Source organism: Eschrichtius robustus, chromosome 10, assembly GCF_028021215.1.
Source record: "Eschrichtius robustus isolate mEscRob2 chromosome 10, mEscRob2.pri, whole genome shotgun sequence".
Classification (NCBI taxonomy): domain Eukaryota; kingdom Metazoa; phylum Chordata; class Mammalia; order Artiodactyla; family Eschrichtiidae; genus Eschrichtius; species Eschrichtius robustus.
In genome coordinates, this window is record NC_090833.1 from 512,211 (window position 1) to 528,203 (window position 15,993).

General features: G+C 63.0%; 2 protein-coding genes across 8 annotated transcripts in view; one reads left to right on the top strand and one right to left on the bottom strand.

Moving 5' to 3' along the window:
* Nucleotides 1-358: 358 nt before the first annotated feature.
* On the bottom strand, nt 359-10,009 carry NOXA1 (NADPH oxidase activator 1). Its single transcript, XM_068552492.1, is given in 15 exon segments — nt 359-487; nt 585-699; nt 790-915; nt 1,040-1,194; nt 1,436-1,494; nt 1,718-1,808; nt 1,810-1,927; nt 3,026-3,177; nt 3,179-3,256; nt 3,952-4,011; nt 4,960-5,067; nt 5,655-5,789; nt 6,905-7,013; nt 7,875-7,957; nt 9,833-10,009. Coding segments are annotated over 15 exon segments (1,695 nt in total).
* A 558-nt stretch (nt 10,010-10,567) lies between these two features.
* Nucleotides 10,568-15,993, top strand: part of EXD3 (exonuclease 3'-5' domain containing 3) — a 75,802-nt gene continuing 70,376 nt past the window's right edge. For all 7 annotated transcript variants that reach the window (XM_068552696.1, XM_068552701.1, XM_068552702.1 and 4 more), the window contains exon 1: nt 10,568-10,691. The gene's annotated coding sequence lies outside the window, so the exon portion shown is untranslated. The remainder of the gene's footprint in view (nt 10,692-15,993) is intronic.

Genomic DNA, 15,993 nt, shown 5'->3' on the forward strand with positions numbered 1-15,993 from the left:
TGCCGTGGCCCCGACCGTGGCCTTCAGGTCCCAGCGCCCCAGCGTGTTTCCCATGTTGCACGAAGGCTGGGCCATCGCGACCCCTGCAGCCCTCAGGGCTGTGTGACTGCAGACCTACGGGTGCAGGGCCAGGCCGAGCCTGGGAGTGGGGGTGACTGCTGGAGGTAGAGGGGGCCCGGCTCTTTGGGAGGGACTGGCAGCGGGCCCCGGCCTCTCCAGGAGCTGGCAGAGCCAATGTCCAGGCTCTGCAGGCTTTTCCCGGAGCGGCCACCCCACAGCCTCAGAAGCCTCGGTCAGGCCCTCTCAGTGGCCAAGCCCAGAAGACGGACCACACCTTGGTGGGGGCAGATCGCCTTTATTAAACCCTCCTTGCCACGGACTTCTTAGCGCCAAGCTCCTCATGTGCGCCGGATGGCCGGGACCACGAAGCACTTGGGGAAAATACCGATGCGGCCGTCACAGTGGCCCTCCAGCCACGCCTGGTCCACTGCAGGGGGCGTCAGGGCATCACCACATCTGCTCGCAGACACCGCGTTTGCCCCGGGGCCCCCGGCAGGGCGATGGGGGGGCAGTGCCAGCTCTACCTTCGCACAGGACGTCCACGGTGTCTCCCGGGTGCAGGGCCAGGTCCTCGGGCCCCTGGGCAGAGTAGCCGTGCCGGGCCACCACCTGGTAGAGGACAGGCCGGCCGCCCACTCCCTGCGGCAGCGGGGAGGGCTGTAGGGTAAGCTCGGCACCGGGAGAAGGGCTGGACACCCCCGCCCCAGGCCGCCCCCCGCCCCGGCTCACCTGGCACTGTAGCCGCAGCTCCCCAGGGCCGGCAGCCCTCTGCCAGGCCCTCTGCAGTGCCTCCTCCCCGGTGAGGGGCACCCAGCCCCCGCTGTCACTGGGGTCTCGGTAACTGCAAAGAGATGCCTCAGAGTGGGCAGCGCGGGCAGGGGCTTTAGGGAGGGTGCTGACCTCTGACCTCAAAAGCCCTCCCAGGGCCGGGACTAATAGGTGCCCAGCTTGGAGCCCTCGCACCGGCTTTCCAGCTCACCTGAGCTGCCCACTCTGGGCCTGGGGAGGGAGGGCCTGGCTCATCAGGGCCCGCAGGCTGGACAGGTCAGCTCCTCTTGGGGCCCTCAGGGCCAGGGTGAAGGTGCACTGCACTGTGAAGGTCACCAAGGACTCGGGGCCCCCTGCAGCCACGCCCTGGGTCCAGGCAGGAAGGTGGTTGGTCTCCAAGGCCCCAGATCTGTGTGCCCAGGACTGCCAGGGTGGCCTTCGGGCCAGGGGGCAGGGCAGGGACTGAGAGGGTGGGAGGGGGCTGGGGCTCTGGACTTGTGAGGCTTCTTTAGCTGGGGTCCCTAGAGGCATTCGGAGGATGCGGTTTGGCCTTGGAGCCCCACATCCCTGGGGGGTGGAGGGTGACATGAGAGCCAGTGCCTCTTACCCCAGCACCTGCAGGATCCTCAGAGGAGCCAGGGCCCGGCCCCCCAGCCACCAGCAGCCCTGCGGAACGGGGAGGAGTCAGGGACTCAGGTGGCTACCGACCCCCAAAGTAGAACATGTTGGAGTAGAGATGCTGGCACCACGTGCCCACCGGGAGCCCCAAGGCCACCAGCTTCCTCCCTGGAGGACAAAGAGGCTGCTCCCAGCCCCGCCCTGATACCTGCCTGGGGCTCCCTCCACAAAGTACCCTCCCTCCCACCACCAGCTGCTCAGGGGGCCTCACCTGGAGGGACCTGCTGGCCAACTTGCTCCACGTGGGGCCTCTGCAAGGAAAGCCACAGGCTGGGGCTCTGCCAGGCCGGGGTGGGGTTGGGGGCCGGGGTGGGGCCCTGAGGGTGGAGGTAGCTTCCCCTGTGCCTGGAGCTCGTCGGGGGCGGTGCCCAGACACTGTCCAAGCAGAGCCAGTGGTGAGGAGCATGGCCTGCAAGACAGCCTGGCCAGGCAGGAAGCCACAAATCTAATAGCGTGGGAGGTGAATTTGGGGCATGAACCAGGTCCCTATAGGCCTGGAGACTACAGACAGGCCACCTGGCACTGTGGGCTCCAATCCGTCTTCCCCTGGCCCACCAGGAGGTGGCAGCTCCAGCTGGGGTTCCCGCTGACCCTGGGGGCTGGGGACCGAAGCCGGGGACCCGCTGGACTTCACCCTGTGTTGGGACCCTAAGCAGTGGGTGTGCTGAGGGGCAGCAGAAACCCCAGAGGGCCCCAGTCCTGGCCACACCGACCAGCTGACTCAGATCCTGATTTCAGGTGGGATCTGAAAGTTGGACTAAGTTTGTAAACGGAGTGTTTAGATTTTTATCAGATTTGTCAGCTGTTTAAAGCAATTAGAAAGCTGCTGCCCATTGGAGGGCAAGTGCTCGAACACCCAGCATGTGAACTTAGGGCCACGGGGTTTCATCAAGCACAGCTGTGATGGATGGCTTTCAAGGGCATCGATCTGTCCACCGAGTTAGCTGGACATCAGTGAAAGAGGAAGTGAAGTGACCGTCTCATTTTAAACTGAGTCCTTTGATAAACTGAATGTGAAATTTAACCACCTTCTCTGTGCTGGGCGGCCTCCCGGCTCCTGGTGCCGGCTGCACACCCCTGCCGGCACACCTGCCCAGCACACCTGCCCAGGAGAATCCTGTGCCCCTCCCTTCCTCAGCCTCACCCAGTGCCTGGGGCATCACGGGGAGTCCCGTGTCCAAGAAGGAAGGCCGGGGGCCCCAGCTGAGGGGTGGGAGCCTCACGGCTATGACGCACGGGCTGCAGGCCCCTCCCGGGCCCAGGGTGGGGAGCAGACACCGGGCTCCTGTCTATGCACACGTGAGCAGCAGTGTGTCCCTGAGCCATGGCGTCCGGTCACTGTGGCTGGCTCCCGCCAAGTCCCTGGCCTGCCTGAGGAAGCCAAATCTCTATCCCCCAGCAGGTGATGAGGCCACCTGCCCTTCCCTGAGGCCCAGCTGTGGCTGGTCCCGAAGCTCAGCCTGGGGCAGGGGTCCTCCAAATACTGTGGCCCCTTCCTGCCCTGCCCGGGCTCACCCACCTGCTCATCATTGGTGACCAGTGTGCCATGGTCAGCCCGCCCAGCCTGGCCAGAGCTGACCCCCATCTCCGCATCAAGGGGCGTCCTGGGGCCACAGCGGGTACCAGGTCCGGAGGGGCCTGTGTCACGGGCCCTGGAGGGAAGGGGGAGGGGGTCCTCGTTCTCAGGCCTCACCCAGCCAGCACAGAGGTCGAGGTCCTCCGTGAAAGGTGGCCCTAGGAGAGCCCTGAGCTGGAAACGAGGAGCTCCCCAGTTGGACCGCCACCTGTGAGGCTGCATCTGGCGGGGCCGGCAGGGCTGCTCCCGTCGGCCTGCAGCTCAGCCTGCACCCAACCCCGGCGCCACTGGTGCCCACCCCCAGGCCTGAGCAGAGCTTCAGTGAGGGGCAGGCAGGCTCTTTCCCCCGGAGCAGAACAGGCTCAGGACAAATGGGGGCACAGGGAGGGCTGAGCAAGGCAGGACCCCCTCCCTACACCGGGGCTCCAGCCAGTCCAGAAAGGGGACACAGCCCCCCTGGCCCCTGGCCCGGAGCGGCCACACTGGGTCTGCAAAGGGGCTTTAGCCTCGGGCCGGAAGGCAGGCCTCGCAGGGCCTCTGCCGACAGGGGAGGAGTGGGGGGCCACAGCCCCTTCCTACCGTTCGGCAGCCCCAGGCCTGGCTTCACCACGCGCGTAGAGAGCCTGTGGGCACACAGTGACCCCCTCCTCAGGATGCAGACCCCATGGAGCGTCGGGGGCTGGGGGGCAAGGCTGCACAGTTTTCACTGGCTCTCTCCCGGGATGGGACGCCCCCCCACGTTTAGATCAGAAGGACGTTGAGAAGCCTGCGGGGAGGCTTTAAGGCATCCTTAAGAGTAATGGGTCTGGAAGGCCCCACCTGCAAAACGTCAGAGGAGAAGTCAGGTGGCTGGAAGGCTGCCCACCCACCTGTGGCTGCTGAGGCCGGGCGTCCCCGTGCGGGCCGTCAGGGACGGTGGAGGCCACCACCTGGGGAGGGACAGCAAGGGGCCGGCCGAGTCAGGGATGCCCAGCCCTCGCTGCCCATTCTGAACCCCGAAGTCTCCCATCTGCCCAGGGGGGCTGCCCAAGCCCGGCCCAAAGACGTTGGACCACCGTGGTGGGGGCAGGGAGGTGGGAAAAATATGTTTGAAGAAGGAAAACATCTGTGCTGATCATTTTAACTTATTTTTCATACAACTTTTAAAATATTATTGTTTCTTAGAAGCAGTCATCTCCTGTGATAACAGGACTCCAAGTTGATGGATTAATGCAGCTCAGAGCCCCCTCCTCCACGCAGCCCTCCAGCAAAGACACGCAGCACCTAGCCCTCGGGTGACTGGGGGGTGTCAGGCCTGGCTGAGGGCCACCAGCTGGAAACCACAGTGGATCTTCCTTTGTGCACAGGGAGTCCTCATTTCCCCGGTTACCGCCCCACCTTTGGGGTGAGCTGCTCCCCATTATCCTGCGATCTTGCTGCTGCTCTGCCCTGACCCAGGGTGGGCAGAGGTGGCCCAGGCCAGCCTGCCTCGGTCCTCCCCAGGGTCTTGCTCTCTGAGGCAGAGATGCAGGGAGGACACAGAAACACAGAACCCAGGAGACGCTGAGGCCAGAAGAGCGAGTCGAGGGTGGAGGCAGGCAGGGCCGGCACCACCTTGGGGGTCCTCAGCAGCTTCTGGTGGGCTCCACCGCCAGGTTCCAAGACCCAGATCTGTGACCCCATTTGGAGACACTGCTGCCCACCCTGGGAGCCTTGTGTCCTCTGTCCACCCACCAAGGCCTTGATGACCCCGGGTGTCCCTGTGAGCTCATCCCGGAAGCTTGGGACACGGTGTGAGCTCAGCAGGGGCCTGGCTGCCTGCCGCTCTGCGGCCTGCTGGGTGCTGCAGGCCCCTGAGCCCCTGGGGCCTGAGAACCGAGAAGCTGCCCCTCCCTTACCTTGGCCTTGCCCAGGAAATCCACGGGCTCCAGGTGCGCCAGGTGCCGCCTGTGCGGCCGGAAGACCTCACCCCTGGGGACCTGCCGAGGCTGCAGGGGGACCTGTTTCTGGAGGGGGATCCGGACAATGCAGACCTGAGCACTGGGCCAGGCCTGCGGCTGCAGGAACCTCACAGCAGAAGGGACGGCTTGGCCCCGTCACCTACTTCCCATAGCCCATGGGAAGCCCAGCCTACACCTGGGCACACAGGCCGCCTCCCTCCAGAAGTTTCTTCAGCTCATAGAGTCTTGGGGGCGGGACAGATGTGAGCCCCAAACTGCAGGCTATGGGCCTGGCAAGCCACCTGAGTCAGCTTAGGAGTCCGGCTCTGCTCACTTGCCCCCACCTGCCCCTCACCTGCCCCCACCTGCCCCTCACCTGCCCCCTCACCTCCCCTCACCTGCCCCCCACCTGCCCCCTCACCTCCCCTCACCTGCCCCCCCACCTGCCCCCCACCTGCCCCCCACTTGCCCCCCACCTGCCCCCCACCTGCCCCCTCACCTCCCCTCACCTGCCCCCCATCTTCCCCTCACCTGCCCTCACCTGCCCCCTTACCTGCCCCCCACCTGCCCCCCACCTGCCCCCTTACCTGCCCCCCACCTGCCCCTCACCTGCCCCTCACCTGCCTCCCACCTGCCCCTCACCTACCCCTCACCTGCACTTGGCCCAGGGCAACGTCCAGGTCATCGCGGGCCCCTTCCGGCCTCTTGGTGATGGCTTCCTCTAGGCTGCGGGTGGCCTCCGCCCAGAGCCCCAGCTGGCTCTGTACTGCAGCCACGCTGAAGAGCACCTGAGAGTGAGGCGCGGGTGACGGCAGGCCCAGGACCCCCCCAGCCCCACCCCCACCAGCTCTGCCCCCAGCCCCACCGCCTGGTCCCACACCTGGCCCTGCCCCTGGTCCAGCCACTGCGCTTCCCAGACACAGCTGCCCAGGGCTCTTCCGGGTGCCCAGCAGACGTGGAGCCCGCCTGGCTCTGCCCCTGGGCTGGCTCTGCCCGGCAGGCCTCATTCTCCAGACCCCCAGCCGGAGCGGATCAGCCCTCCCTGCTTCTCTGCTCTGAAGGTCAGGCAGACCTCCCATCTCTGGAAGCAGCCTCTCGGCCTTTGCGGCCCCGTCCTGCGTTTGGCCTGACCCCCTCCTCCCCGTGCTGCCCTGCTTACTGAACCCCCAAGAGTCTGGGGTGCTGTCTGAGGAAGGCCTCTCTCCGCCCCGCCCCTCCCCCCGTGTGGAAGGACGCTTTGGGCCAGACGTGCTGGGAAACAGCAGCGAAGTCGCCCAGGGCTCCCGGGAGCTGAGGGTGGGGAGTGCTCGCCCACGGCAGCCTCTGTCCCCGCAGTCTGCAGGGACACCGCGCTCCCAGAGCTGCTGTCACATGGCCTGCTGGGGCCACGGCCGGCCAACTCCCACAGCCCCCCTTGCACACAGTGCCCTGGGCTGGGGCCACCCCGGCGGGACTTCCCCCGCGGCTGGCTTAGTGGGACACGGGTGGTTCCCAGGGGCTCTGAGGCAGCACGTGTCCGGGAGCGCTAGGAGCATGGGCGCTCCTCCCAAGCCCCTCCGTCAGTGCCCACCCCGCCCTAGGAGGCCAGGAACGGCGCCAAGCGAGGACCCCAGGGCGGGGACGCCAGGGGCCCACAGCCAGGCCTGCTTCGGCCCAGCCCCCCTCCCCCGCCTGTCACCTCTCGCTGACCTCTGACCCTCCCCTGCGCCCCCCGGTGGGATTTGGGGGCCCCTCTGGCCAGAGGGAGCACCTGAGTCAACACGGCCCCAGCTGTGACAGTGACAAGACAGCAGGACCCAGAGGATGGGGTCTTCAGGACGAGCGGCCTGGAAGGACCACCTGGGCCGCCTGCCCGCAGACAGCACCCCAGCGCCCAGCCGCGTCCCGCTCCCCGCACGCCCACCTCCCAGGCCTGCAGCTTGAACCGCAGGCCCAGCTGGGTGTAGTCGATGGCGGCGTTGTCCCTCAGCTGTGCCAGGGTCCGCTGGAAGTCGGACAGGGCCTCCCGGAACCTGTGGGCGGCAGGGGACCTGGCGTGGAGGCCCTCAGCGGCCAGAGGGCAAGGGGTGGAGCTTCGCCCAGCCCCACGCTGCCCCAGCTCCTGCTGCAGTGGTGGAGGCCGTGGTGGTCACCCAGGTCTCAACACAGGGGGTCCACACACAGACGGGCTGAGCAGCACGTGGGGCTCCAGCTCTGTCCTCTGGGCGCCTCGCTCCCCTGCCCGTACCCCAGACCCTCTCCCAAACCTCGGTGCGCAGAGTGCCCTGGGCGTGTCCTGCCTGCTTCTCGGGCCCCGCCCCACAGGCCTCCCCATGCAGAGCCCCGCTGGAAGCTCCCCAGCCCCCACCAGAATCCCCATCGCCCCCAGGAAGGCTCCTGGGTCGATGAGAAGAGGAGGTCGCCCCCAGAGCCCACCTGCCCCCAGTGGGACCTTCTGTGGGGGCCGGGCCTGTCCTGCAGCCCGGATCCCTTCTCTGGGAAGGGCCCGGCGCCGAGGGCCGGGTGGCTAGGGAGGACCCCCATCACCTCCATGTCCTGGGACGCACCACTCCTCCAGCCCTGCCCTCGGTTTCCACGTTGGCAGAACAGGTATAATCGCGCTGTCCCGGCTACAGCAGGGATGTAGGAGCAAAGGAGGGGAAGCCAGCACAAGCACTCTGATCCCCCGAACCCCGCAAAGAGCCAAGGGCCAAGGTGCAGCCCTACCCTGCTTCTGCCGCCACACGACCACAGCATCCTGTTCCTGGGCTCCCCTGGGGCCGCCCAGGAGGGGTCGGTGAGAGGAGGTGACCCGTGGGCAGAGAGGAACACAGGAAAGGGCTCTGCAGAGCCAAAGGGCCATCAGAGAAAGAACAGGGCACTTATGTGCTCACCTCTCCAGCTGGAAGTTGGCCACTCCTCGCTGGAAGAAGCCAACAGCCATGCAGGCGTCCTTGGTCACTGCCTGGTCAAATGCCTGGGGACAAAACTGCCCATGGAACCCCCAGGTCTGTAACCCCGTCACTCCCGTGTCACAGATGCGGTCCAGGCGGACGCCCAGCAATGGGTCAAGGAATCCTGTTGGCCCCCATCATGGCCACCTGCAGGAGGTCTCCCGCGCCCACCCGGGGGGCCTCTGAGTCCGAGGCTGGGCGCACGCGTCACAGCCACAACCCAAAACCGCCTGGGCTCCCGAGGTGCCCTGCGACGCGCTCAGGGGCAGTTCGGTGGCAGCACAAACCAACTTGTTTACCATGAGGACAAGGAAACACTCCATCGCGTTAATCATATTTACCTTCGGGGGAGGGAGTTATGCAAGATTTTTGTCTTTTTTAAATCCTAGTTTTGGTACTTCGTACAAATTGACACACTTCTCATCTATTAGAATCAGAAAGAACAACAACACAAAAGTCTTAATATGTGTGTAAAACACAGCTCTTCCTGAAACTAGACTCAGAAATGACATCACCTGTTCCTAAGGAGGACAGCAGCCACCAGTTAAACACAAGCAAGAGGAGGGCATACAGCAGCTATCAAGTTAAATACAGGTAACGGGATTGGTGTCATGGCCAAGTGGGGGGCTTGTTGAACTGAGTTTGACCCGAGGTTGAGGGTCCGCACACAGTATTGATGTGGCCACTCAGCGCTAGGGAAACCCGTTTGTTGTCCTGCCACACAGAGCAGCCAAACCGAAGCTTCCATAGGGCTCCTACCAACAGATTGCATTCCCAGCTACACCCTTCTCACCCTGTCCAGGTCCTCAGAGACAACCAGTTTTACTAATTGTAGCCGTTCCATCTGCTTTTAAAAAAATTTCCAACAAACATGCCTCCACTACTCCGTCTCCGGTTAGCGTGGAGGAGAATTTAACACTCACACCCCTCTGCGCAGAACTTTTGTCCCCTCTCTCTGGTTAAATCACGGTTTAGAGGAAGTGGTGACTGGATTGGCCTCACACTGCTGAATCCATGGTGTCCAGTGATCGCACCCCCCTTGCTGGATAACATTTTAACACTGACATTGCTGCTGAGATAACTGTAGATTCATACACAGATGTGAAGAATGACAGGGCAGGTCCCTTGAACACGTTTTCGGTAGCTGTCACTGATGGCCTGAACAACGCGGGAACCTGGCTCTTTCTGAGGGGGATTCGGGGTGCTTCTGGCTTTTTGTTGTCACCCGTGGAACGTGCACCACCGTGATAAACCTGGGGGCTTGAAGGGCAGAGAGTGGCCTTGCTGGCCGCTCGGCGGAGGCACGTGTGTGTGTGCGCCCATGTGTACCCCCAGATCTTGGTTCTGCTTTGGGGAGTGGGTGGGAGACGGGTGAGCGCTCAGATCTGGGGTTTGGGCAGCAACCAGAGACCCTGTCTCCTGGCCATCACCGCAGGTGTCTGCAGAAGGCCCAGCCCAAACCCTACACCCTGGGTGCCCCTTCCCAGCCCCATCCAGCTTCGAGCCTGTTTGCAGGTACATTAGCACCTCGGCCAAGAGCACCTGAGCCAGTGTTCATCCCGGCCGTTCCCCAAAACTACAGAGCCTGGCACATGGTCACCACACAGTGGAGGCAGTGCCAGAGCCCTGCACCCCCATCCCGGCCCTGACTCAGCTCCGCTGGGGTCCCCTGCCCACACAGGCCTCCCCTGCTTAGGTGTTCACTGAAGCGGACCTGGGGAGACCTCCTCAGGTGACCATCAGGGAGGAAGGGCAGGGGTCCTGGGCTCACCCCTGCAGCTGGGACTTTATCCCACCCCTCATCGACCCCCCCCCCCAGGGCCAGAGAGCAGCGTCCCCCAGGGGTGGGGTCTCTGCGACCAATCCTCGGGGCGCAGGCTGTCGGGCCCCTGGCTCACCCGCAGCGCGGCCTCCGGGTCCCCGGCTAGCAGGTGCACGCAGCCCACGTTGAAGCTCATCCTGGCGGGCGGCTCCGGGACGCTCGAGAAGAGGCGCAGGGCGCAGTCCCAGTCCCCACGCGCCACAGCCTGCGCGCCCCGGTGCCAGTCGCGCACCAGGTCCCCGAGCGAGGGCATGACGAGGTGGACACCTGCCCGGCCCCACGGCGGAAGTCGGAGATTCCTGGCCGGAGCGCGGCGGGCGCGGCCGGCGGCGTTGGGAGTCCCGTCACGGGTCCGGTGGGGTGGCTGGGGGCCGAGGACCGCGGAGCAGGGGCCCCGGGATCCGGAGACCGGCGTGGAGCTGCGGGGGCCCTCTGAGGAGGACGGGAGGGTCGGGGGCCGATACCGGCGCCAGGTACTTGGTGAGGGGCGGGTTGGGGCGGGGTGGGGCGGGGTGCGCCAGGTGCACCAGGCCTCCTGCGGCCCACGGCGCCCCCTGGCGGCAGAGCGGCCCCACCCCGTCAGCCCCGCCCCCGGAATGACCACGCCCCCAAACAGCGGCCTGGAGGCCCTCCCAAGCCGGCCCCGCCCCACCGCCCTGACCAAGACCCTAGCCAGCCTCCCGGCTCCTCCCCGGACCCAGCCCCGCCCCTCCAGACTAACCACGCCTCCAAGCAGAGGCCCGGCTCCTCCCCCCGAGTCAACCCCGCCCCTCTGGACTTCCGCCTGGAGGTCCGCCAGCTCGCGCTTCCCGGCTCGCCGCCCACAGCTCGCCAGGCCTCGTCGGCCTCGGTGCGCTGCGGAAAGCCGTCCGGGCCCGCTGCTGAGGCCGTGGCCGCGGCCGGGCCAAGGTTCCGGGCGGACCCCGCCGACTCAGGTAAGCGACCCTGGGGCGCGGGCCGAGCGTGCGAGGGGCGGGGGCCGTGGAGCACGTCCTGGGCCGGGCACTGGCCACAGTTGGTGCCCCTGGGGCCTCCCGCGCCCGCGGCCGGTGCTGGACATGGGCACAGCTGGGAAGGCCCCGGGGGCGGGTCACCCCGGCTGGGCACAGCCAGTCTAGCACCCCGGGTCGGAGCCGGAGGGGAGGCCCGAGGCTCACGTGAGGAAGCAAGTCGTGGTCCTCCCCAGCGACCCTCTGGGGACGTCCGTCAGGGCGTCCTTCCGCCCAGGGAGACCCTTCCCCTCTCCATCGTTCCCTCAGCCGGCAGGACTGGTCCAGCCCCCACCTCCCGTGGCTGGCGCTGCCCCTGTGTGGGCAGGTGGGCCCCACGTGGTGCGGCGCGGGAGACCCTGGACGCCAAGCATAGAGCTGCTGTGTACCCCGCCACCCTCAAGTCTCTGGTTGACCTTAAAGATAAAACAGCCAGTTATTTTATCAGCAAAATGTGTTTATTCAGGAACAGCAGAGAATTGCAACTCAGGACAAGCGGGCTACAGCGAAAACTATAGGCAAGACCACCTAATAAAGGAGAGAAACGTTACTTGATAGAGAAAAAGGAGGAAGTTGGGAGGGGCCGCTTGCAAGGAGAGCCCATTGGAGGAAACGGGGTTCAGGGTGGCGTTGCTTCCCATTGGCTGGGCTGCTGCCAGCGGGGAGAAAACCTGCCTTTTCCTCTGGGTCGATGTGAGGTAGTCTCTGCCTGTTTGGGGTCTGCAGACACGAGGAGTGGTGGTGTGTGAGAGCTCCCCCTTCCAGCCTTCCCGACTCCGTTTTAATGAGGTTCCCTTCGTTCAGTTTCACACCGTGAACACCAGAAGGTCCTCAGCCCGGGGGGCGGGGGCGGTGACAGGCCGGAGACCCAGGGAAGAGTTGACGCTGCTGCTCGAGTCTCTCTGTTCCTCAGGGGACCTCAGTGTTTTCTCTTAAGGCCTTCAGCTGATTGGACAAGGCCCACCCACATCGTGGAGAGTCTCTGCTTTACCAGTGTTGTTTTGTCTACTGTTTTAGAGGTTAATTTCATCTGAAGAATACTTTCACAGCAACATGTGACTGTATTTGACCAAATATCTGGGCACCATGGCTTTGTCACGCTGACACATAAAATTAACCGTCACAGCACCCAACCCTAAAAACACTCCCGTAGATGGGCTATGCCCTTTTCCGTACTCAGGAGAGCACCCTCCAGGGTCCAGGGGAGGCTTGTGTCTCGGGAGGTGTCAGAGCCCGGAGCCCAGCGGTTAACACAGAGACCCAGCTGCCTCTGACGCTGGACTCCTCCTTCCTCAGTTGGGCCTGTGACTCTGCTCAGTTGTGGCTGAGTCTCCTCCCTGTGTGGCCCTGGGCCAGCTCCCTGTGCCTTACCTGAGGACCAGGGACGATGAGGACGACCCAGCAGGGCTGCTGTGAGAAGGGCCTGCCATGATGCTTGAGAAGTGCTCAAAAGGTGTCCTGGGCCGCTGTGCCCCCGAGGACCCTGCTTCCTCACCGGTGTGGGCTCTGAGGTTCCCAAACTGCTGGCCTGGAGGTGGGCAGGGCCCACACCACACGCATGCTCCCTCCTCCCCGAGTTCCCGTGTGGACGCTCCCTTCCTCTCACCAGACCTCCTGCCCCCCAGCCTCCCCGCAGCCCGGCCCCGTCCGGCCTCAGGATTCCCGCCTCCCTCGCAGCCCCAGCGGGTCCCTGAGCTCAGCTGCCCCCTCCCACCGGCCCACCTGGGGCTCTCCGTCGCTGCAGCCCTCACCCCCCCGCCTCGTCTGTCCTTGCAGCTCACGCCCTCCACCTGACGAGCCCCGCCCACCGGGGCCTCTGGTACCCGGTCCATTCGGGCTGGAGGAGCTTGGCCTCGCCGGCTGGTCTCTGTCCCCCTGGACCGTGAGCCTCAGGGGGGTCACGCGGGCCCCGTGCGGGCACTTGCTCCTCCCCCGGCCCAGCTCCTTCCTCATCCTCTCCTCGGGCCCCACCTCTGCCCCATCCTGCCTGCCAGCCCAGGACCCGGCCCCCTGGCTCCCGGAGGAAAAGCGGCAGCTGGAAGGGGGTCCCCACCTCCTCCCTGGGAACGCGCCCGCTCCTGCGGGGCCCACGTGGGCCTGGCGCTGCCCCCTCCTCATCCCCACATATCTCCCTGGGGTGCTCCCTCTAGGTATCATTTCCCCCCTCGAAACATGTTTGTCTTCGCACCTTGAACAAAACACTTCGCTCCTGCGCCCACACCATTTCTTTGTTCCCCTTTGCAGCAAGACTCCTTGAAAGAATTGCCAGTACTCAGCGTCTTTGTTACCTTTGCTGGGTGCTTTTTAGAAACTAAGGTATGATTCACATAGCATAAAGTTCATTTTTAAAGTGTACGGTTCAGTGTTTTTGTCACATTGACAGAGTTGTGCAGCCATCACCACTAACTCATCCCCCGCTGCAGTCACTCCCTGTCACGCCTCCCCCAGCCCCGGGCACCTGGTGGTGCCGTCTCTGTGGATTCGCGTCTTTTGGACAATTCGTGTGAGTGGAATCGTGAAGCGTGTAGATGGGTGTCTGGCTTCTCTCCTCAGCATCATGGCTTTGAGGATCGTCCACGTTGTAGTGTGTGTCAGCTCTTCATCCCTTTTAAGGCTGAGTTACATGCTGTTGTGTGGATGGACCGATTTCGTGGATCCCTGATGGGCATTCGGGTTGCTTCCACTGTTTGGCTCTTGTGAATCACACTTGTGTGAAGGTGTTTGTGTGGCCGTGTGTTTTCCATTCTCTTGGGAGCTGGGTCAGGTGGTCACTGTGTGTAGCTTTTTGACTGTTTTCCCATCGTGCTTTTTACTCTTAATCCTGCTCCAGGCGGCCTTCCCACCAGGGTTCCACCCAAGCACTTGTCAGGGTTTCTGGTGGCCTCCTTGTGGCTCGTCCGCCCGTCGGTGCCTGGCCTCTGGGACACACCTTCTCCGGGTCTCCTGTGCTCCACCCCCAGCCCGGCCGCCTCTTCCACCTCCTTTGGCTCTGTCCTGGGGCCCTGCCTCTGTGCACTCACCACCCGGGGTCCCGTTGTTTGAATTACTCTCTGGCTGTTTTCTGTGCCCACTACTCTTCAACTTTTCTATTTCCATAATAAAAAGATGAAAAAAGTACCATCCCTGTGCCTGCCAGTGTACACGGATAACTATTGCGGCTCTGCTCCTAATAGCCCAAAACTGGAAACAGCCTAGCTGCCCTTCAGGGGGTGCTGGTCAAACAGACTGTGCATCCACACCGAGGGAGGCCACTCAGCAAAAAGGATGAGCGCTGGGCACACACGGCGACTTGTGTGCATCTCAAGGGAGTGTGCCGAGTGAACACAGACCCCGAAAGGCCAGACTGTGTGGTTCCATCTATGCAACTTGCTTCAAATGACAAATGACGTGAATGGAGATCAGATCAGCGTTGTCAGGAGTCACTAACAGATGGGTCACTAACAGATCAACGACTTGCGGCAGCTGTGAAAGGGCAACAGGAGGGCTCCATGGGGCTGGAGCGTTCTGGTTCTCGACTGAATCAACACAAGGTCCTGGTTGTGATTTGGGGTATATGTGTATGGGTATATGGGACATCTATTATTATTTCTGACAAGTATATCTACAGTTATCTCAAAATAAAATGTTTAATTTTTAAAAATCCTTAAGAAGACTTCAATTACAAGTTTTTCTGTTTTACAGATAGCCTTTAAATTGGAGTGATTAAATGACCTCTAAGATTCTTCCAGCTCTAAAATTCAATACTTTAGAGGTTGTTCAGAAAAACTTCCTTGTATCTGAGCTAAAAATCTATTCCCCAGGGGACTTCCCCGGTGGTCCAGTGGTAAAGAATCTGCCTTCCAATACAGGGGACATGGGTTCGAGCCCTGGTGGGGGAACTAAGATCCCACGTGCTGCGGAGCAACTAAGCCTGTGCGCCACAACTACTGAGCCTGCGCTCTAGAGCCCGCGAGCCACAACTACTGAGCTCGTGCGGCTGCAACTACAGAGTCCACGGACCACAACTAGAGAGAAGCCTGCGTGCCACAAGGAGGACCCCATGCGGCCAAAAATAAAATAAATGAATAAACTCTATTGCCCAGGAGGTGCCTGGAGCGGCTGTGGCCCTGAGAGCCTTGGTCAGGACGCTGTTCGGCGCTGCCGCCGGTGAGAACTTCCCAGGCGGCTCCTCCGCGGGGGCGGGGCTGCTGAGATTGGTCGGATCCCTCGATTCGTAAGTCAGTAGAGGCCGGCGCAGGGGCCGTGTCCTGAGTGAGGGCAAGACTCAGTGGCCAGCTTGGCGCTGGAACTTACTTCCAGAAGAGTTCAGTAACTGGTTGGTTCTGGAGCACAGATGTCAATCAAACGGGCAGGAACTGGGTACTTCGGAATTGATTTTCGCCCAGTACAAAGAATTTTTGTTTTCTTTTTAAACAATGGGCACTTCCAGGAATAAACAAAATGCCACATAAGATTTTTCTCTCAGGAAATGAAAACAGGCTCGGATGTGATAGGGGCACTTGGTGTCCGAGGCCAGCCTGTGGGTCTGGGTCTCCCCAGGCTGTGTCCATCGCACAAGGCCACGGAGAGCCTCCCAACTCAGCTCGGTGGCCACGCTTCTCCCCGGGGCTCAGCCGGGGCATTGGGTGGGTCATCAGACCCACCGCGTCAGGTGTTCACAGGCTGCCGACGTGAACACGTTCGCCGAGGACCCTGCCCCCGCCCCCGCCAAGAGGGCTTAAGAAAAGCACGAATGACAAGGAAGGGCGGCATTCGGACAAGAGCAGGGGCCCCTGCCGCCAGGGCACCCCACACTCCAGGGAAGCCACGCACACAGCAAGTGGCTCCAGATGAATCTCCTCGGAGGGTCAGAGTCGAAAGGAGAATGTAGAACAGGAGACTTTCAGTTCTGTCCTGTAGGATCCCGTGGCGAAGGGCTGCATCCTACGGGGGGCTGGGTGTCTGGGTGCATTGGACCTGGAGGCAGCTGGTCACCCGTCTCTGCTTTGGCGGACGGAGACCCCCCGCAGTTTCAGAGCAGAGACTGTGCTGCTGGTCCCTGAGCTAATGTCCACTCACAGGCGCCCCGCACAGCCACTGGCGTCCTGCCCCGGGACGGCTACTCTGCGGGCCAGGGCCTGTCCCCAAGCAAGGAGAAGCCAGAACGCTAGAAGCTTCGAGCAAACCGGCAGCAATGAGCCTGTAATACAGAACCAGAGCTTGCGAAGGAGAGCTCGTTGTGTGGAGTAATCGCAGGAGCCAGCGAGCG